Here is a 21,208-nt window from a genome sequence, read left to right as displayed (position 1 = left end):
AAAAAATGCCGAAATACAGGTTAATGCCTGTAGCTCAACAATTGTTCAAAGAACGAAAATTTAACAAAATGGAAAAAGTAGGTTTGCACCTCCATCTGGGTTTGACTCTTTTGAACTTGCTGAAATGCTTCAATCGCCACCAAGTGAGCTGCATTTCTCCTCCATATAGTTCCTTTGCTGTCACTAAGACATCCTAGAATGAGTAATTTGAATAGGAATTCCTCCAAGCCATGACACAACTGATGTAAAAAGAAATGTAGTGAGACAAATTATAATGTTATTAGTGACCCATATTTAGTACTGCATATAATAGTGCATGTTATGATATAGCAAAAATGACTAAACATTTTTTAATAAAACATACTGCTGCAGTATCAATGTGCAACAGCACAGGGTCCTGCTCTCTCAGTGGAGCCAGTCTTTCAGACAGGGTTTGGACAAATCCATCCATGTCAATGCAGGGCTCAGTGAGTCTGATTGTTAGACAGGTGGCTCTTGGAAACTCTCTTTTGAACTGCTCAAATAGACGCTTGACATATAGTGACTTTCCTGCACCAAGAATATGAAAAGATCCAAAGAAAAAGAAAAGAGTATCAGCATAATGTTTGGTAACATTTCACCATTTTTTAAAGACAACATGAAACGCAACCTATTTTACTTCCACAGTGTGACATATTCAATGACAACTTCTTACAGGTAACGAGTGGAGGACAGAGGAGCCTCTTAAAGAAGAAGTTACAGGTCTGTGAGAGCCAGAAATCTTGCTTGTTTGTAGGTGACCAAATACTTATTTTACCGAGGAATTTACCAATTAATTCTTTAAAAATCCTACAATGTGATTTTCTGGATTTTTTTTTCTAATTTTGTCTCTCATAGTTGAGGTATACCTATGATGAAAATTACAGGCCTCTCTCATCTTTTTAAGTGGGAGAACTTGCACAATTGGTGGCTGACTAAATACTTTTTTGCCCCACTGTAAATGGTTGGAGGAAAGGGATTTAAAAATAAAAGGGATTCATAACATCAGCCCAGAAAATCACGTCGCTTCAGAAGCAATGACGAAGCAGATTATTGCAGTTTGATAAAACACTTTTTTTTCCATTAACATGCACCTTTAAATAATACACAGTCAAGAAAATGCATTAAAAAAGCAAATAGAGTCAATTTTGTTCATGTTGACTTCAATATACACAAATCTAATACATACCAACAGCTGGATGCTCAGATGAAATCATCCAGACAGAGAGTTCCCTTGGATAGACTTTTGAGTGGGGAGCAAGCTCAGATGGGATACGGAAGTGATGGCCAAGATAGTCTTTAATTCTTTCTGCAGATATACTTAGACCTGTTTGTACTTTATAGTTGCTGAAGAAGGAAGGGACATATCTATCCTGGTTTACAGGACAGACCATCACTAGACGGTAATGAGGCCCAGCACTCCTTTCTAGCATCTCAAAGCATTCCACCAGTGCCACACTCACATCATAAGTCAGTGAACCTGGATTGACCAGAGTGTAAATCTTCTGATGATTGCTTGCAGTGCCTTGGAATCCTAGACATCGGCGCAGGAAGATCTCCACCTCCTCTTCAGTTGTCTCCTCCTGGCACATTAATACCTCATCAGTTGTTGGAAGAGGATGCTGTGGACTCTCTGTGTAAAAAGACAGAGTTGTGCTAATCAATTCCACAACAGGGCACTGGACAAGGTTTGGCCTTCCCTCTTGTAGAATAGGAGGAATCTTGCGTTTGATGTGCATTTGATTCATGGCAGACAGATTGGAGAGGAATCGTCCAAGTGTTTCGACATCCACATGGTGGGTAAGGAACCTGGACATGTTCTCTTTAAATTGCTGCCACAGGTCCTCTAAGCATTCAGTACCAACATCTAGTAAACTTAAGCTCAAAGGCAGGTCAAAATAACTGTTTTGTTCTGATTCCTCTGCTATGTCATCTTGCACCATAGATTCGGTCTCCGTTGCTTTTTCAAAGGCCTCTCTGATGTCATTTAAGGTACAGTGTGGTTTAATAGGAGTCAAAAGATGCCACATTTGTTGTGGCACAGGTTTCCTTTTGATGCTAACGCTGTTGATCCATTCACAAAGAAAGACCACTTGTTCTGAAGTGTAATGATTCAGTGTGTAGTACTGAGAGCGTATCTTAGTTAAGTGGTTACACCAGTCTTTATGAAAGTTCTCCAGAGAGCGACACAGTTTCTGAAGCTCCTCTTCAACTTCGCCATGATATACAACACACTTGCTCAACAGGGTAAAGCTAACTTGAATGCAGGGTTGATCTTGGTGGTTGCATGTTATCTGTGCCCCCCAGTTTCGAAAGAGCATATTACCCGATGTGCGCAATTGAAGGAGGATGCGGCCCATCCTCTGGACTCCTTCAAAAACCTACAAGATGAAAACAGAGGTAAGTCTTCACAAAACTAATGCCCATTTCCTTTAATAAACTTATGTAAATATAGAGATCTGGTCTTTTATTGGAACTTTATGTTTTTAGACACCAGTAGTTTAATATTTCTCGCAAAATGCTGGTGAAAAATTGTGATAATGGACCCACTTGAGTAAACTTGTTGACTTGCTCTCTTCCACGCTCCCCTTTAGAAGACATAAGCATGAGCTTATTCTGCAGCTCTGAGAGTTCATTAAGATTGTATGTCTTTACTTGTTCGTTCTTTGTCACCTTCACATAAAAGACATTGTCCAAACCTGTCTACAAACATATCAAATGAAGAAACTGTTCTGTTACTAAACAGAGGATCACAAACTCCCCTATTGCACAGAATGTCTGCTTAATAGAATGCTTTAAGTGATTTAAATGAAACATTTTTGTGGAAATGTAAAAAAAGTCTGACTTTAAGCATTGAAAATGTTATACTAGTGTCTACTCACTTTCCCATTGAAATCTTTAGGCCAGCCCACATGATACACGCCTCCAGTGTTGATAGCTGAGGCCATGGACAAAGACGATTGCTCAACAGAGCCATGAGTCTCCCTTAAACCTTTCAGCCAATCCAACCACCGATTGGAGTCTACCTGTATAGAAGACAATATATCGGCAACACTTCTTTAAAAGCATGTATGGACGACAGTGACTTGACAGTTTTAAATTGCATTAGAAATAAGCATAATTTAAGACCTATCAATTGAAAGATTAGAGGGGTACAGAACAATTTAAATTAAATTATTGTATTGGTTAAATGTCTGCAGAAACTAACCAATTTATCCAGGAGTTTCTCATCTTTGTCAAGGGTGTCCCATACTTGCTTAGCACATTTAATAAACTCTTCAAATCCTGCATTTTCTTGTAGTGAGTAAAGCAAAGGGCCGTAGCCCATCACAACAGTCTCGAAACTGGCTAGCCTATCAATGTCTGCATCATTCTCTCCAGCAGAAATTGTGGCCAGTTCCATAAAGACTTTCAGGTCCCTTAAACCTAAATGAAACATACTGAATATGAACATTTTTTTCCACACATCAACACTATAAAACAGATATATCCCAAAAAAATCGTACTAGGAATTTGCGTTTTGACCCATTTGATCAGAGTCTCACTATCCAAGAATGCCTTCAGACAGGCTGTGTGCTGGCGTTTGACATCTGCCAGTTTTTGTCTGGCTCTGATGAGGTCATCACTCAGCGAACCCAGAGTGTTTTCTTTGAATGAGTCATCTCTCTATATACAGAAGAATAAAATGTTCACAATTCTAAACAAAAATAGAAACACGCTAAATATAATGCAATTACAAGAATGATTGGTCTCTTACCACTTGAATCAGGCTAAGAATATGGCTGAAGTCTCCTTGTAATCCCAACCTATCTTTTATTTTCAGTATGACCTCAGCAGATTCCGCAGCATGGTAAAGGCGTTTGTATTCCTGAATCTGACTGAGACGATGCTCTGGCCACTTCTCTTCCAGAGACGTATGGCTTTTCAGCATACTGGCCAACAAAATGAGCTCTTTCTTTAAACGATTTCCTTCACCCCTGTCCCCACACCATTTCAAAGCTTGGTCCACCTCTTTAAAACAAGTTTCTCCAACTGCAATCCGTAGACCAAGTTCGAGGAAGTCAGTGAGACAATGATTCCAGATTCTGTCATGGACTTCTGTAAGGTCTAGTGACAAAAGCTGAGGACCAGGCATAAAATATTTGGTTGCCTTTTCTTGCCATAAAGATAGCATAATGTTGCTGGTCTTCACTTCATACATCTCCCGTGCCATGTTTAGGACTAGCAGATCAACATTGTAGAATAACACTCGCCTTGTGTTGTTTTTGACAAGATCTTCTTTGGAGAAATATGTCTGCACTTCCACCAGTTTGTCCAGAGTTACAGTCTGCAGGTTGGTTTTGACCATGTCTTCAAGGGAAGAAACCTCTGGTACTGAGGCAAAGTCATGACAATTTTAATGCAATTAGTGTAAATACAATTACCAACTTTAATATTATTCTCATTCAGAAATCATGACATTAATCATGATTTCCCCCCCGTAATTCTATTGATGGCTTTCGTTTTTAACAGTAAAAAGAAATTTAAAAAAAATTTTTTTTTTTACTTCTTTTCACTGTCAACTTAATACAAAGTAAATAATTTACAGAAAACATTTGAATAATTAGCTTTGTCTCCAGGTTAATGCAACAAAATAAATGCCAATTATTTAGTTTTGGAAACACATTGTCTTTACAATATCACACTCTTCTGACACAGTATAAATGGGTCTTTCATCTTCATAGTTTGGGAAGGGGGTCCCTCACAAGGGGTTCATCGTATTTGGGGGTCCTTGGCATAAAAAAAGTTTGAAAACCCCTGTCCTAAGGTAACTTCCTTACCATCTATGACATCAGTAATCTTCCCCAGCATATTAATAAGGTTGGTCATGTATTCCTTCTGTTGTTCAAAGGCTTTCAAGTCATCTTCTCTTTGACTGAGTAGCTCTGACACATTGATCGAGATATTCTCTTCTTTGTTGTTCTTCTTATCTAATTTCAAAATAAACAAAAATATGAATAGGCTTGTGTTGAAAGAGACCTCTATAAATTGTAATGATACTAAGTGCATAACACTTACACTGGTTGTAAAGCTTCTGAAATTGACTTTTAGACTTAAAGATGGTCTTAAGGTGGCCCAGGGGTATACTTCCCTGGCAAAGGGTCTGAATTAGAGAACCTAAGAATGATTGACTATCTGATATTAAATGACTAGCATCATCTTCCAACTTCCACTGATTGCATTTGTCTGTGAATATGAAACATAACACACAATGTTAATGAACAACTGCTGCCCATAATGTATTTAGATATATACATGAAGGATTCTTAAACTGTGTCCAAGTGTTCTTTTTCTGTCTGTTCACTTTGTTGTTAGACCATATTAAAACCATGAAACTTGTAAGACCCAGTCACTGCACCTTGAGACAAGAGGAAGTTGATTGCTGACTGTGGGTCCAGTAGACGACCTTCATGATCCTCTCCAAAGCGAGCTGCTGACTCCACAATAATGGAGGACACAACAGGCCATGAAATTGACTTGGAAAAAAGATGGCGTAAAAGGTCTCCTTCCTTATTTGCCTGCAAGAAAAAAACAAACAAATACAAAAAGGTACCGGAACAAGATGTACAAGTACTTACAAATACACCAATCCACTTTTTTTTGCAAACAGAAAACAAGAGAATGAGTGACACATGCAATACAACAATACTGCAAAAATAATAAACAATATAATTTTTTTCAGCATGAAAAGTTGACATTACCTGACACTGGTTCTTAACAGCAACCTGACACATCTCTTTGAAACAAGACTGAAGGTTTGCATGACTATTCTCGATAGTCTTTGCTGACATCACCAGACAGCATACAACAATCTTGTCAGTGTTGGAGATCTGAAAAACAAAAGGAAGATGGTGACATACATTACGTACACTTTTCAATGTATATACTTAAAAAATAAAGTTTTTATCTTACATGGGACAGTCTCTGTCTCAGGTCTTGGTGTAATAAACCCTTCCAGCTTTCAGAGACGCCTGGTATTGAACACTCAATCCCATACAAATCATTCCACAACTACAAAGAATTAACAAAACCAAAAATTACTATTTTATAGTTTGTCACCTACCAAGTTCTCTGACCTGAAAATTTATATAGTACAAAAGATATTTGGTAGAATTCAAAGAACAGAGAACAATGTCCAGTGGCGGCTCGTGGGTTTTAAAATAGAGGAGGCACACTAATGATATTGGTCTGGGATCCCTGCCGATTATTATTATTATTTGCTTAACCACTTTAAAATGGCTTTTTGGTTGCTTTTAGTCAGAAAACGTAAAGAAAACGACACACATACAGCAAGATAATATAATTAATAATAGATAATATAATGTAATTTACGTCTCTATGATGATTGGTTGATATCAGAAAGGAGGCTAGCCTCCTCTACGAGGTTTCTTGTCTCAACACTCCTTAGCGCTGAAAGTGAACACTCGATGGTGATTGGCTAATTGTTTTTACCAACGGAGGCACGAGAACTCAGCTCTCCCCCGGCCTCCCCCTACCCTTCTCTATCATTAGCGGTTGTAATTACATCAGCAGAATCTGCACATTCGCGATAGAAAAGCAGCGCTTTCCAACTTCAGTAACATGTTATGGTATTACAGCTGTGAAATTACAAACAAAAAATACACATTCTGAGGCATGAACTGAAATGAAGTGTGAATTTTATTAACATTAAATCGTCCTCCTCCCATTTTCACCTCAAAATTTTGGGGAAGCTGTGCCTCCCCTGCCTCCCCCGATGAGCCGCCACTGACAATGTCTGAAGAAGAGGTCCACATTCAAGTTAATCAGTTGTACTAATTACTACACCTGTATTTCTCTAGGGTAAGAAAATCTGGACTCCTGCATCAGAGGATTGTGTAGCAGCCCATCTCTCCATTTACTGAAATCTCTTTGAATGTCAATGAGTGTGGACAAGAGCTGACTTTGCTTTTGTTTCATTTCCTCTCCACCCTGCAAAATAAATAATTTGCTTACAAAGACACAATACCGCCCTTAAAATTACTTTCAAGAAGATCTCAATGATGCAGTACCTTTGAAAAATGATCATGATGAATTTCAGCCATTTTAAGAAGGAGTTGGAATGAGAGCACTGGGACTCTGTATTGTGGGACAAGTCGAGCGATTTTGCAAGCGCTCTTGTGAACATTTCTGCAACACCGAAGGATTAAGCCAGATGACTTGGACTCTGTGATTCTGTAATTAAAGAAATTCTAATATCAACATTTTAAGAACAAGATTACGAAGTTAAAAAAATACCACATTTAATAAACTTGTGTACCGTTCTCTGTCCTCCTCAATCCTCTTCAACAAGAGGTTAAGAACTTTTTCAGTTGCCTGCAATTTAAAAAGCAAACATTTGTTGGTATGAAAATGTTCTCTCTGTGCCAAATGCAAAACCTGTAAAGCAAGCTATATGCCCTTCATCAGATACCTCCAGGTTTTGGTCTGTACGGTTGGAATTAGTGTTTTGTTCAGTCTCCTTCATTCTATACATCAGGCTCTGGATCAGGAGTTCAGGATCAATTCCTGCCAACTGGACAAACTCAGGGACATCCTCAAATGCCACAATGGAAAGCCAGCTTTTCAACAAGTAAGGATCATCTTTGGTCATTGATAAGTAATCTTTGATCAGCCGAAGGACCATGCTGCAAATTTAGGAAGACATGTATCTCTCATATTCATGTTCAAGCCATTATGAAATTTTGATAATAAAAATGCTCCTCTAAAAGTATTCAGACAGACCTCCTTTTGTCAGGGAATCCTCTAATTCTCTCCCTAAAAGATGGATACTCTATGTTTTCAAGCCCTGCCCATCTCTGTTCGTTCATAGCTGAGCCTGGATCTGACTTTGCCCCTGGCTTTCTCAGTAAATGAAGGACAGGAACAAGTAACACCACTTCTGAGATCAGATTCTTTGCACAAAAATTCATCAGTCCCAACACAGTGCTGTAAAGACATCAAAATGATTATTGTGGTGTCTTTTAAGACATAACCACTAAATATGTAAACAACAGCAACTATTCATTAGGAAAACCTTTGTATTATACTGTGTATTAAGGGATACAAATAAAATCTAATTCTCTAAAACCATAGATTTGTCAAATAAACCTTACTCACAAGTTAATTAATGGTATAGCTGTTAGGGTTGTTTGCATTTCCCCAAGAGAAGCAGTCCATTTAGAGACAACTTGGCAGAGTTTACCCCAGTCCTTTGTGCTGAGATTCACACCACAGGCCTGGCACACCCGGAACACTGAGAGGGCCACTTGCAATGATTTGATCCCAGTTGAGCTCTCTGATTTTTTTACTTCTGAATCTCCTTTCAAAATCATACTTAGTTTAGCAGAAATGAGATCTGAGACCTAAAACAAAAATGAGTCCACTTATAGTCATTTTACTCTGCTGTAGTTTTCTTAAAAGGAATAAAGCCTTAAAAAGATCACACATACTTTTATTGGAGATGGTGCGAGTCCCTCAGGGAATTGCACCCAGCTTGATTGAAAACCTTTTTTGTAATCATTTAGTTGTTGTATAAATGTCTTGTTCCTCTCAGGGTTAGATGGCTGCCATTTCTGAAAAATACTGTCCAATAACACACGAGCAGAGGTCTCCCAGCCTTTGCATATGTCTTTTTTTTCAGACTGAAACCAACTCTTAACCCACTCTTGAACAGATACTGGGTTTGAACAGCTTATATAGCCTTCATAAAGGTGAAGTTCTGGAAATACAACAATAAGATGAGGCATTATTATCACACCATGTACAGGAAATAGTCCAAAATTTTTATTTTTTTTCCAGATTTTGGTACCTTTCACAGTATTGTCAGCAGGGATCTCAACAAATCTCACTGCTATTTCCATGGTCTGCTTTTGTCCCTGATGCACTGCATACATATATTTTATTGTGCAACCCCTCACAGCGCTTTCTGGAACTGAAAATGTTGCTTCAATCAAATAGTCATCCTGGCGTAGGCCCCTAAGTAACAAGAAATAACATGACCATAAAATATACTCACACTTTACAAAGCAAATCTCTCATTACTTAACATCAGTTACATGTTCTCGTGCATATTGCATTTGCCAGTCTACACTATAGACAATTGTGTGTGTGTGTGTGTGTACTGTATATAGGAAGTGAAATGAAAATGGAAATTAATGAGAAACTTACCTACAGTTTTTAATATCTAGTTTAATAGTTTCATTCCCTTGAAGGGGAACGAGCAACAGGGAATCATACAATTTGTTAAATCGGAATCTTTTGTCCAGAACAGCATAAATGTAAAAGGTGAACATTGGTGCTTCAGCTGGATGCCTCACTGGGGAAGGTTTTCTAATAAAACAAAAAATAGAAAGCATGCATCAGAACAGAAGTCATACATCTACTTAAGTCAAACATTTGGCATAAGCACAAGGCTACAAACCTCTGAGCTCTTTTGCTTTCCATTGAGCTGGCCTGATTCTCTGCTGTCTGATTTCTCTTCTCCTTAGATTCTTTAGTACTTCCTGCTGTAGCGGCTGCTGCGTACGATTTTGGTTCTTCTGTTCCTGACTTGACTGGGTCTTTCTGTGAATCTCCTCCTGAATGTTTTTCCTTTGTGTCTGCATCTTTCTGCTTATCTTCATCTTGTTCTCTGCAACCATCTGATAGTTTGGTCCTTTCTTTTGTCTCCTCTGTAGGTTCCCTTGTTTCACTCACTTTTCTTTTCTTCCTCTCAACACTTTCATTCTTTTCTTCATTGCTTTCATTTCCTTTGTTCCTTGACAGGCCAGTTTCCACCTCCATCTTAACATCTTCAGGATTGCGTTCTGTTGGCTGTGACACTTCTGTGGTCTCTGTGTTGCCATTGAGCTCTGTTTGTGTCTGCTGTGTTGCTTGACTGACAGTCTCCGTCTGAGTCTCCTTGTTTTCAAGCCTACTTGAGCTTGTTTGAGTCTGAACATCTTTACTCAGTGGTTCAGGCTCTGCTGCACCCGTGCTGTGCCGTCCATGGCCTCTGGATCTGGATCTGGATCTGGCCGGGCTCGGGTGACTAGTTTGCGTGCCTTTTGTTTGGCTCTGTGAACGTGTTCTGGATGAAGGTGTGCTACCATCTCTTTTTTGGGCCCCCTTCTTCTGAGCACCTGGCTTTCTTTTCTCTCCACTCTTTCTTTTCCTTGTCATTTTCTACCTTCTGCAAAAGAGGTTCAAAAGTCAAAGAATCTGCTAAATATTATATAAGTGTGTATGTAATATATATATAATTTTTTATCTATTTTTAAATTTAATTTAGGTTTTACTAGGTCTACTACTATTAATCAGTAGTGAGGAAGGTACTGCTGCAGTATTGTTTTTAACATGTGTTTGATTTTTCTATATCATATGCCATAGTTTGCTTTACAGAAACCATTGTCTAACCATGGCAAGGAGCCATCCATGATTTTAACAGTGGTAATTATAGCGAAAACTAGTTAAAATATGGTTACTATACAATGACTATGATAAATTTTCATTAGGAATCAGAATATTGCATAGCATTAGTGACTGCAAGGACAGATCTTCTCAAATTCATAACAAGGTTTTATGTTTTTCCACAGCTCTTAATAATCTCATAACCATGCCTGCTGAAGCCAGAGGTCACCGAGGTCCGAAATTTTTCATATGAGTGTCTACATGTTTAGACAGGTTGCAAGAATGTTTAGCGTCCGTGGTATGAAAATGATTGTTGTCAGACGCTGGCGGAGTGAACCTGGCTTGAGAGAGTTGAGAGTGAGGGCGCTGGAGCATTGTTGCCAGATCCAGCTATTATAAGCGCTTTTGGACTCGTCTTTTCCACTTAATTTGGCACTTTAGAAATTTAGCAAAGTGGGAAGTTGTAGTTTAGGTTTAGCGATATATTTATCTTATGTTATTTGCAAATGATTTGAAATTATTTTAGTTGATTTTTTATTCATTTTACGTCTTTACGGGTTTTATTTGTTTTCATAGCAATATCTGGCAACACTGATCACACAGGTGTCCTGCCATTTTATCCACGTCAGATGTTCTACCAGGGTTTACTGCGCATGCGCACATCAATATTGCTTCCTTTTTCTCCTTTTATATACACTTTAGTCCAGCCATCCGCTATGAAGCTGCCAGTATAACACGTTCTCTACCACTCTCTCTGCAAGGAAATATATTATTTCATGATTATGAATTCATTCTTATGGGTCTGTTCTTTTACATGATCGGCATTTTAGGGAGGTTTATCACAAATAAAGTGTTCAAATGGCCGTGATCCAGACTGGCAGGTTATTGCCGCTTGCACTGGCTGCTCAATCAACCAGCCGCAAGAGCGCTCCGAGTTTAACGCGTTCCCTACCACTGTCTCTGCAATTAACTATATTATTTTATGATTATTAATATATTATTATACTTTATACTCGCAGTTTAACCGTGGCTGGCTGGATTGAGCCGCGAGTGGAAGCGACAATCAGCTGGCAGTTGGGATCACGGCCATTTGGGCACTTTATTTGTAATAAGCCTCTATAAAATGTCGACAAATTAGAGGACTAGACCCATAAGAATATATTAATAATCATAAAATCATTTATGTCTGACTGATCCGCCAGTGGATCTTGTTCGGCTCCCCCCACCCCCGGGCAGGTCCCGTGCCCTGTCAGTGGCGGCTCCTGCCAGCCAGTTGAAGATTGAACCCCCACTCTATTTCTTTCAGTATAGTAGTTACATTTTCACAAAGTCATGCTAAAAACATTCATAAGATCACTAGACAAAGTTATTATCTATATAGCAATGGTTATTAATGAAAACTATAACAGTAACATGTATTGTTGCATGAATAATAAACAACTGATAAAATTATCCACCCCTAATCTGTAGTAAAGTATAAATAAACTTTGATGCAATAAATATGGTATAATTGTAGTACAATGGTCATCCCTCCAAAACAGATAAAACATCTTTCACAAACATCTACATGTCTGTCTCTAAAGTGTTTAGTGTGAGTTGTAGGGGTTATTATAGCACAATTCTTAACCCCACCCTGGCCACCCCAGACCTCACTAATTTTCAAACCCTGGCTATGGCCATGCTCATAACCATCTCTGATCATCAATAATTACTTCCTCATAACTTCTCTTAGGTTTCCTTTATCAGACATAATACTGCCTCACACATTTCCCGAAAAGAGAAATGTAAAAAGCGTCTAAATGCAGTTAAATGTGTAGGCAAATTTTAGAATATATTATTAAAAACCGCATATATTAGAAAACATAGATGAATCTTAAACCTTTGTCAGAATCGTTTGCAAAGCGATTGTCTATAATATTAACAACAACATGCATTATTACATACTTGAATTGATCCTTGGCATTGTAAAAAGATGACAGATGCATGTTTTGGGGAGTCGCTCTCCCTGAATAGTCTTCACTCCTGTCAGCAAACCGAGCTATGTGTTGCAGTTCCCCTCCGTTCTGCTTCTTATTGCATTCACTAAACTTTCGGTTTCGTTTCACCAGCTGGTTTCTATACACTGGTAGTTCCCTCCTCACAACTAACGAAAGCTTAAAGGAACACTCCACTATTTTTGAAAATAGGCTCATTTTCCAACTCCCCTAGAGTTAAACAGTTGAGTTTTACCGTTTTCGAATCCATTCAGCCGATCTCCGGGTCTGGCGGTAGCACTTTTAGCTGTAGCTTAGCATAGATCATTGAATCTGATTAGACCGTTAGCATCTCGCTCAAAAATGACCAAAGAGTTTAGATATTTTTCCTTTTTAAAACTTGACTCTTCTGTAGTTACATCGTGTACTAAGACCAACGGAAAATGAAAAGTTGCGATTTTCTAGGCCGATATGGCTAGGAACTATACTCTCATTCCGGCGTAATGATATTACGCAGCGCCTCAAAATAGGCTTATTGAAAGTTACCTAGCTGGGGACTATTTTCAGGCGCTGCGTAATATCATTACGCCGGAATAAGAGTATAGTTCCTAGCCTGACCTTGCATGACCACCCAAAGTAATTTTATTAGGCTACTATATTTGATACTATATTACTATATATTATATTACTACATACTTTTTTTTTTTTTAAGTATTTCCATCATGTGCCAATATTTCATGCCAAGGTGTACATTATACAATGCAAAATCCAATTAGACCATTCAGTTTTGATGGTTATTTAATGCTGTTCATTTATCCATTCATTTATGGATATTATGTCCATATAATGTATAAAATTACAATAACTTAAACATGTAACACACTCATGAGTTTACAGTAAAATAAAAACGGAGAGATTAAAGGACACATTCACATTTCACATTTAATTTTCAAGCATGCCTTAAACTGATACCAACAGAGTTGGCTTATGTATTATGGTTTATGCTAAAGTTATGTCTTTAAAAAAAATAACAAACTGGTGGGGGGCAGCAAGGGTAATCATCTTGGATGATTTTTGCAATCTACTTTAGATATAACTGATTTAAAGTCTATTTGCAATTGGAAAAACTTTCTTTTTTGGCATGTTTAGGATCCGTGTCCTGCTTGGCTGTCTTCACACACACCACTTTCCTCCAGGGGACCAGAAACAACCTTAGAAAACATAGATCCAAAACTTGGAGACCAGCCAAACTACATTTCTTTTGCTGATCATCTGGTATATATTGATGACCAGCGTTGGGAAGTAACTAATTACAAGTAACGGAATTACGTAATTTTTACAAAATAAATGTAACTGTAATCTGTTACAGTAACTGTAATTAATTTATAGTTACTTATGAAAATGTTAATGATTACAAAGGGGGTTACATCTGAATATTTGCACATACTGTATATATATATACACACACATAGATTTGATTGATTTCTTTCCCAAACTGCAAATATAAAATATAAGACACCAATGTTTCAGGAGTTTAGGACACAGAATAGGACACATGCTTATTCGATAACTGTTTTATTTACTATTTGGGTTTATGTATATGCTTTATTTTTTAAGATTAACTTTTTTCCAAGGCGTTGTTAGATTCCAGTGTTTCCTGTCATTGCTATGCAAAGATTTGCTTTAAAAAACAGTATTATATAGATATTAAACTATATCTTATGATTTTAAATCTGTATTTAACCTCAGAACGATCTCAAAGTAAAAAGAAGTCTGAAAGTCTGATTTTGTGGTGGCTGTGCTTTAAAATTAAATTATTATAATCTTAATTCAAGTGATGAAGAATTTTGAAAGTCTGACATTACTGTAAGGTTAACCCTGCCTGGTTTAAATGTTTCAAAATGATTAACAGAAATTTAGAAAAGTAATCAAAAAGTAATCAGTTACATTACTTTATTAAAGTAATTGAAATAGTTACTCTACTTATTACAATTTAAATAGGGTAACTTGTAATCTGTAGCCCATTACATTTCCAAAGTAACATTCCCAACACTGTTGATGACTACAAACATATTGATTCATGTCAAAATCAGACCATGCCTGACAGTCAAACAGTTAAGATTTAAAATCTTATTAAAGGTGGGGTAAGTGATTTCTGGTAGCCAATGTTGATATTTCAAATCACCAAAACAAACACGCCCCTACCCCAAAAGGGTCTCGCCCCTATTTTGATAGCTCCGCCCCACACATACGTACGCAACCCAGGCAACGACTATGGCGGAATTTGCTGTGCCAGCCGGCCGAGGGTATGATGTCATCAATAAGTGAAACCAATGTGTGTTACTATGGTAATAGAGGTTGCATGTGTTTCGGTAGTACTGTGTGTTTTAACGTGAATGGTTTAGCTCCGTTTCACGCGGAAGACGACGTTCAACACCCAGCACAAGAGGTAAAGGCAGAGGTCGGAATGTTGCCGCGGATAAACTCCTGGAAACAGATGACATAGAGTGCGTGCACATGTTGCAGGCTCAAAGACAGATCGCAGGCCTTCCCGCTCCTTGAGTTCTCTCCAGCGCTAGAAAGCTGATCCGATATTTATGTGATTGGCAGCACTCAGCACCTGCTTGGGAAATGTCATGCCCCTTACCAAAATACGGGATTAGTTTCCACTGTTATGCCGATGATACTCAACTATATATCTCAACAAGACCAGATGAAACTTCTAAATTATCTAAGCTAACAGAGTGTGTTAAAAATGTAAAAGATTGGATGACCAATAATTTTCTCCTATTAAATTCGGATAAGACAGAGATATTACTTATTGGACCAAAAGACAGTACACAGAATCTTGTGGATTACAATTGGCAACTAGATGGATGTACGGTTACTTCCTCTACAGTCAAAAATCTGGGTGTTATATTAGATAGCAACTTGTCTTTTGAAAATCATATTTCCCATGTTACAAAAACAGCAATCTTCCATCTTAGAAACATTGCCAAGTTATGAAACATGAGACCTGTTTCTGATGCAGAAAAGCTAGTTCATGCATTCATGACCTCTAGACTGGACTATTGTAATGCACTTCTAGGTGGTTGTCCTGCATCTTCAATAAACAAGCTACAGGTAGTCCAAAATGCAGCGGCTAGAGGCCTTACCAGGCCAAGAAAATATGATCATATTACGCCAATTTTACAGTCTCTGCACTGGCTACCTGTTAAGTTCCGTATCAGTTACAAAATATTATTGCTTGCCTATAAGGCCCTTAATGGGTTAGCTCCTGCGTACCTAACTAGTCTTCTACCATGCTACAATCCATCACGCTCCCTAAGGTCGCAAAATTCTGGACTTTTGGTAGTACCTAGGATAGCAAAGTCCACTAAAGGAGGTAGAGCTTTTTCGCATTTGGCTCCCAAACTCTGGAATAGCCTTCCTGATACCGTTCGGGGTTCAGACACTCTCTCTCTGTTTAAATCTAGATTAAAGACACATCTCTTTGGCCAAGCATTCAAATAATGCATCTCATAATCTTGTACTGCAGTTATATCTGATCTAATGCACATTATTATGATTTAGTTTGGGTTAAACAAATCAATTTTGCTTGGTTGGAACAGCAGCTACGCTAATTATGTCTCTATTTGTTTCTCTGTTTTTGCCACGGGATTGAAATCCCGTGGTAACTAGGATTTATACAAGCTTCAGTCTGGATCCAGAACACCTGAGAAGAGATGATGCCGACCCCTCAGAGGACCTCAGATGATGCCAACCCTGAAACAACATACAGAACTACCACATTTTGCTATAAGTTTGATTGCATCATATAATAATTGCTGTTAAGTGTTCATCGTCTGTTTTATTATGTCTTAAATGGATTTTTCCGTACATTTCTGCCATATGTACATTAACTGACAGTCACCACTGATAAACTACCACTAAATATTGTAGAAACTTAATTTGCTGTAAAGTTGCTTTGCAATGATTTGTATGGTGAAAAGCGCTGTACAAATAAACTTGACTTGACCATAGCCGCCTGCGAGCTTCAGTGTAAATATTGCGTCAAAATCAAATAAATTTGAGCGCGATTTAAACCCGGATGATTGTAACCACTCTAAGTTTGTCTGCCTTGGGAAAGCTAGCGTGTCTCCGACATAGTGATAACACTCGTTGTCTTCTCTAGTGCAGCTCAACCAGGTCTCGTCCCATTCGTCGGTATTTGTGATATCACAAATCCCGGAAAATATGCGTTGTAGTCCAAACGAGTCGTTCGTTGTAGTTTTTGAAAAGTGATTTCTGTTAAATAAAATATCTCCTTTTGAAGTGGACTTTGAGCTTTGTAACGTTGCAGATTTTTTTTATGCTCAAACAGCAACATTACAGACTAACTAAAGTTGAAAAAGTGAAAAAGCATAATAGGACCCCTTTAAAAAAAGCCCAAACTATTACTATCTACTGTATAATGCTAAGAGTGTATTTAAGCTACATTTACAACAACTTTGAATACGCTTTATCCAATAAATTACAGTTTACAGTTTTTACTTGAATAGTAGAGAATACTTGTCTCATGAATATTAATTAGACAATGCTGACGTTTCTCAATGGCTCTGGACCTCACATAACCTAATGAATTAATATTCATTACCCAATTCATTACCATAGCATAAAGAGAAGACATTTTTTATCAACCAAACATCTTGAAAACATGAACAGAGAACAACAGAATATACAGAAAGAATACAACAAATGCTTTTGATGAGATGATATAAGAAGCTGCCATTGCTCATCACATTATCTGAATAATAATAATAATAATAGTAATTACAATTAATAAAAATGGGGGGTCAGTTCCGCTAGTCCCTCTTTCAAGGAATTAAATTCCTTGTACAAGTAATTTAGAGCTTCAGATAATGGCTGAATCCTGGAAAACACATGAGATGGAGCAAGCATATAAATGTATAAATATATGTTTCATATAAATATATTTATTTATTTGAACATACCTTCCATAATCTGTTAGCACTGTGCTGTGATCATTCAGAAGGAGGTCGACTTGGGTCATGATGGCATATTTCCAGTTATCCAAGACTAAAGTGAGATTGGCACATCCTCTCAAGTTCACTTTCTCAGATAACAAACACACAAATCATGTTTCTTATTATTATTAATACATAATTAGTTAATACATTTAAATATTTTATCATGGTACCATTTTTACCCAATATAACTTACATTTGTTATAATTATATAACATTTCAAAAGCTTTTATAGAAAAATTAAATTTTTTAAACATATGCAGCATTTCACCTTCAGTTTTGTAGTCCCACTCCACAATCTGTCTTGCGCTCTTCTGAGCAGTTCCCAGTGAGAGCACAAAAAGTAATGGCAGTAGACAATTCATTACTCTGTACAAACAAATAAATCATTAAATATTAGCAGTATGTGTCTCTCTCTGGTTTTTATATTATCATTCCCACCTGATCCAGCCCAGTGGTAAGGGTTGTGTCTAAAAGTGGAGTTATATTTCAGTTTAACCCACCTTGTCACACTTTTATAGAAGAAACATAGCTTTTATAAATCAAGGAGCCATCTGTTGTTTTTTTTGCCCATGCATATTTAATATACCTGACCAACAATTCAATTAGACAGAAATATCAAGAAATCTAAATAGGGTCATTGCAAGCATATCAGGAAACATAGAGAAAATAATAATACTTGTTAAAGGAATAATATTACATTTATTTGCAAAATTAAATTATATTACAAATATGATGTAAAGGTTTCTATACCTAACTATTTTCACTGACATGGATGTGTTCACACATGTCCACATCCACTAAAACCATTCTGACTGCAACAACATGCCAATCACCTCTTCCAGAAACTGAGTTCAAAGGTAAAAACAAAATAAAAATGGTAGTAGTATCTCTAAGGATCTACAACTGTCCCATAAAACTGGTCATCACTTCTGTGGAACTAGGTGAAAGCCAGGAGAGGATTTCACAATTTAATTCTCCTGATCTATCTTAGGTCTACTCAGACAGATTGCAGATTTAACTTCAGGTAAAAAGATTGATGTCAAGTTCACTCTACTTCAGCATTCCAGCGACTCATCTGCCACACATATGAGGTCCTTCTGATCGGCTGGAGGTGAAACTTCTTCAACCTTTACAGTACTTTTAAGAATCATACAAATAAAAATTGTCCTAGAAATTTTTAAAAACCATTCTGTTAAATCCTCACCCTCAGGATACAATCATATTTATATGCTAACAAGTAACTGGTTTGTGTAACATACTTCGAACCACATTGAATAAGTCCATATGCTCAGTTTGTATGGGATCTATGTAGAGCTCTTGAAGTATATCTAAAGCAATACATCAAGCAGCACAGGGCCCCATCTGGTCTATCCTACCATAAAAAATGAATCATTAGGACAAAAACAGCAAATATTTGTAACCAAAAAGTTGCTGCTGAATGCTAAATAAATACATAAGTTATTTCCGATCACAAAATCAGTAAATAAAAAAAGACCACAACATCCAAAGTAATCTCTTTTATTGTTGAACAGTTCTTTTTGTATTTAAAACCCCAAAACCAATTGAAAGCATACAACTCAGGGCACCTGTGTCTTGTGACAATAGGGCCTAGGCACAGCAATCTGCACCTCAAAGCTCTTAAAGCAAAAATTTGATTTCATTCTGTGAACTATGATCAGTGTGTGCTCATTTAAGTGAACCAATAGACTGAATATTAGGGTGTTGGAAATTATGGGTGAATTTGAGAAAAAAGAAAACTCTACAAAAGATAACACAAATGTAAACATCTAGATCATTCCAGAGGGCTGAAATTGTCCTGAATGCATATGTAAGAGATGTCTTTGGGCTGGTTTCTAAAACACTGAGTCAAGACCAAATAAAAATGGCTGTCAGAAGACAGAATAACCCTGTGTCCAGCCAGTAAAATCTGTCTGTTGAACTACACAGACAAGTACAGAAGATCATGAGACTGATTTACAAAAAGTCCAAAGCAAAGACATCCATCAAGTGGACCAAGTTTAGACTTTGCTTTTATATTTGTAGCTCTGTCCCTATCAATCAATCAATTTCTCTTCATCTCCACCAGATGTGGGGCCAACAGGCGAGTGAGCGTGTTCAAAGACAGCCCTGACAGAACCCTCTGAAGGTGCAATGATACAGGCTCCTTAAGGGCTGAACGGTGGAAAAAAATCTCCACAATTGAAATCTGGACAAGCGCCAGGGGGCGGAAGGGGAAGTTGGTAATGAAAGGGTGATGACAGTGACGTGGTGCAGAAAAGGGTACCAGCACCAAAGTTGAGTGGCTAGTTCTTGCAAAGCAAACGTAAACCAATCCACATTCAAAGCACAGCTTCTTTAGCCTTCAGAAGTCAACGATCAATTACAATCTAGAGGGTAAAGGAACCGCTCTCTGGTTCTGCAGTCAAACCAACCATTCGCCTTCAATCTAATCAAGCATTCAGTATTGACGCCCAAAGAAACTCGTCGTCCATCAAAACAAAGTGTTTTGAAAAATGAATGGAAGAAAATAAAGCAAGCATGCACGTTGGGTGAAGAAAGTGTTTTGAACTACGGTTGAAGACCTAAGAAACCATGATGATGCAAACCAAGTGCTGCAAACAACAAAGCTCCTTCAGCTGCATGTTTACTTCAAATTGGGCTTGAAAAAGTAAATTCCCTCAACATATAAAATCTTTTGCACTTAAATAAGAGTATTTTTCCGTCCCAGTTTATTATATACACAACATCCTCAGTGAGAGTTAGGGAAAGACGTTTAATATCAGGAAAACTGATCGTGTTTCACCAATGGTGCTGAATGGTTATTTTGGACCGCAAAGGGAGATAAGGAGGGTGGAAGGAGCTTCACCCAAGTGCTTTGTCAAAATTAAAGTCCCAGAATGCACTGGGCTCACAGAGAGTGCTACATGGGTACAACCCATCATCTTCGGCCATCAATCATCATATTCGGGCGCGCGGCTGGCAGCGGCATTTAGATGCGACACAGTCGGTGAGGGAGGGGAGGAGTTAAGATTTAGGCATACTAAAACAGCAGGAACACAGGGAAGCACGCCCACTCTCACTGCTGTTCCCGGTGGGATGCACAGTGCAGCCTGGATTCGTGGGGTTTTAGCTGCGGGGCAAACTGCACATCTCGCAGTGCTCAGTGCCAGGTTGGTTCATGAATGTGCAGTGGAGGCAGGACCACACAGCTGAAGAGGACTGGGGGAGAGTTGGGCCACCCATGGCATAATCCAGAGATCCCGATGGCTGCCCTCCAACTGTGCCTGGGATTAACAAAAGAAACATGGTCTGCTAGTTAGTAAAACCTATTGAAAAAATACTGAAAAACTGAAATAAGCTGAAACACTAAAATTATCTGGAAACTTAAATTGAACTAGAACTAAAACTGAAATAAAAATGTATTAAACCTAAATAGTCATATTTAAAAGCACACAAAAAAATGAAATTAAACCATTTAAATGAAAACATAAAATTGAAAGCTAATTCAAAACATTTACAGAAACATTAACATTATATAAATAATTCTAAAATAACACTGTTTAGGACAACTCACTGCAGAGCTGCTCAATTGTGGCCCACTGCTCAGATTTCTTCCAGGTCTGAGCCAGCTCCTCATTGGATGTCTTCACTGCATCAAGCAGAAGCCCAATGCTGTCCTGTAGACATCAGAGAGAAGGAGATGAAGTTGTCGGGCAAAATACATGTACACACTCTTTATAAGAAGTAAAAAAAAAAAAA

At 37.8% G+C, this 21,208-nt stretch overlaps 3 protein-coding genes across 3 annotated transcripts in view; all 3 read right to left on the bottom strand.

Annotated features, from left to right (window-relative positions):
- Window positions 1–7,925, bottom strand: part of rnf213b (ring finger protein 213b) — a 30,591-nt gene extending 22,666 nt beyond the window's left edge. Inside the window, exons 1-18 of the mRNA XM_016246314.1 lie at window positions 7,801–7,925; window positions 7,490–7,703; window positions 7,337–7,392; window positions 7,089–7,251; window positions 6,865–7,008; window positions 5,971–6,069; window positions 5,760–5,888; window positions 5,417–5,576; window positions 5,077–5,244; window positions 4,839–4,988; window positions 3,776–4,392; window positions 3,525–3,684; window positions 3,227–3,444; window positions 2,901–3,044; window positions 2,569–2,721; window positions 1,208–2,399; window positions 365–549; window positions 90–239 (exon numbers count right to left, since the gene is read on the bottom strand). Coding sequence (XP_016101800.1) covers window positions 90–239; window positions 365–549; window positions 1,208–2,399; window positions 2,569–2,721; window positions 2,901–3,044; window positions 3,227–3,444; window positions 3,525–3,684; window positions 3,776–4,392; window positions 4,839–4,988; window positions 5,077–5,244; window positions 5,417–5,576; window positions 5,760–5,888; window positions 5,971–6,069; window positions 6,865–7,008; window positions 7,089–7,251; window positions 7,337–7,392; window positions 7,490–7,703; window positions 7,801–7,886 — 4,188 coding nt within the window. The 5' untranslated portion in view covers window positions 7,887–7,925. The remainder of the gene's footprint in view (window positions 1–89; window positions 240–364; window positions 550–1,207; window positions 2,400–2,568; window positions 2,722–2,900; window positions 3,045–3,226; window positions 3,445–3,524; window positions 3,685–3,775; window positions 4,393–4,838; window positions 4,989–5,076; window positions 5,245–5,416; window positions 5,577–5,759; window positions 5,889–5,970; window positions 6,070–6,864; window positions 7,009–7,088; window positions 7,252–7,336; window positions 7,393–7,489; window positions 7,704–7,800) is intronic.
- A 1,280-nt stretch (window positions 7,926–9,205) lies between these two features.
- Window positions 9,206–12,507, bottom strand: LOC107561829 (E3 ubiquitin-protein ligase rnf213-beta-like). Its single transcript, XM_016246324.1, has 3 exons — window positions 12,391–12,507; window positions 9,479–10,228; window positions 9,206–9,387 (listed from the first exon to the last, which is right to left on the bottom strand). The coding sequence occupies exons 2-3, from the start codon at window positions 10,216–10,218 to the stop codon at window positions 9,222–9,224; spliced, it is 906 nt and encodes a 301-aa protein (XP_016101810.1). The 5' UTR covers window positions 10,219–10,228; window positions 12,391–12,507; the 3' UTR covers window positions 9,206–9,221.
- A 6,453-nt stretch (window positions 12,508–18,960) lies between these two features.
- Window positions 18,961–21,208, bottom strand: part of LOC107561846 (nuclear protein localization protein 4 homolog) — a 16,502-nt gene continuing 14,254 nt past the window's right edge. Inside the window, exons 16-17 of the mRNA XM_016246344.1 lie at window positions 21,024–21,126; window positions 18,961–20,733 (exon numbers count right to left, since the gene is read on the bottom strand). Coding sequence (XP_016101830.1) covers window positions 20,576–20,733; window positions 21,024–21,126 — 261 coding nt within the window. The 3' untranslated portion in view covers window positions 18,961–20,575. The remainder of the gene's footprint in view (window positions 20,734–21,023; window positions 21,127–21,208) is intronic.

Source organism: Sinocyclocheilus grahami, unplaced genomic scaffold (assembly GCF_001515645.1).
Source record: "Sinocyclocheilus grahami isolate Dianchi unplaced genomic scaffold, SAMN03320097.WGS_v1.1 scaffold794.1, whole genome shotgun sequence".
Taxonomy (NCBI): Eukaryota; Metazoa; Chordata; class Actinopteri; order Cypriniformes; family Cyprinidae; genus Sinocyclocheilus; species Sinocyclocheilus grahami.
The sequence above is the reverse complement of the archived record's forward strand: the minus strand, read 5'-3'. Positions and strand labels throughout refer to the sequence as shown.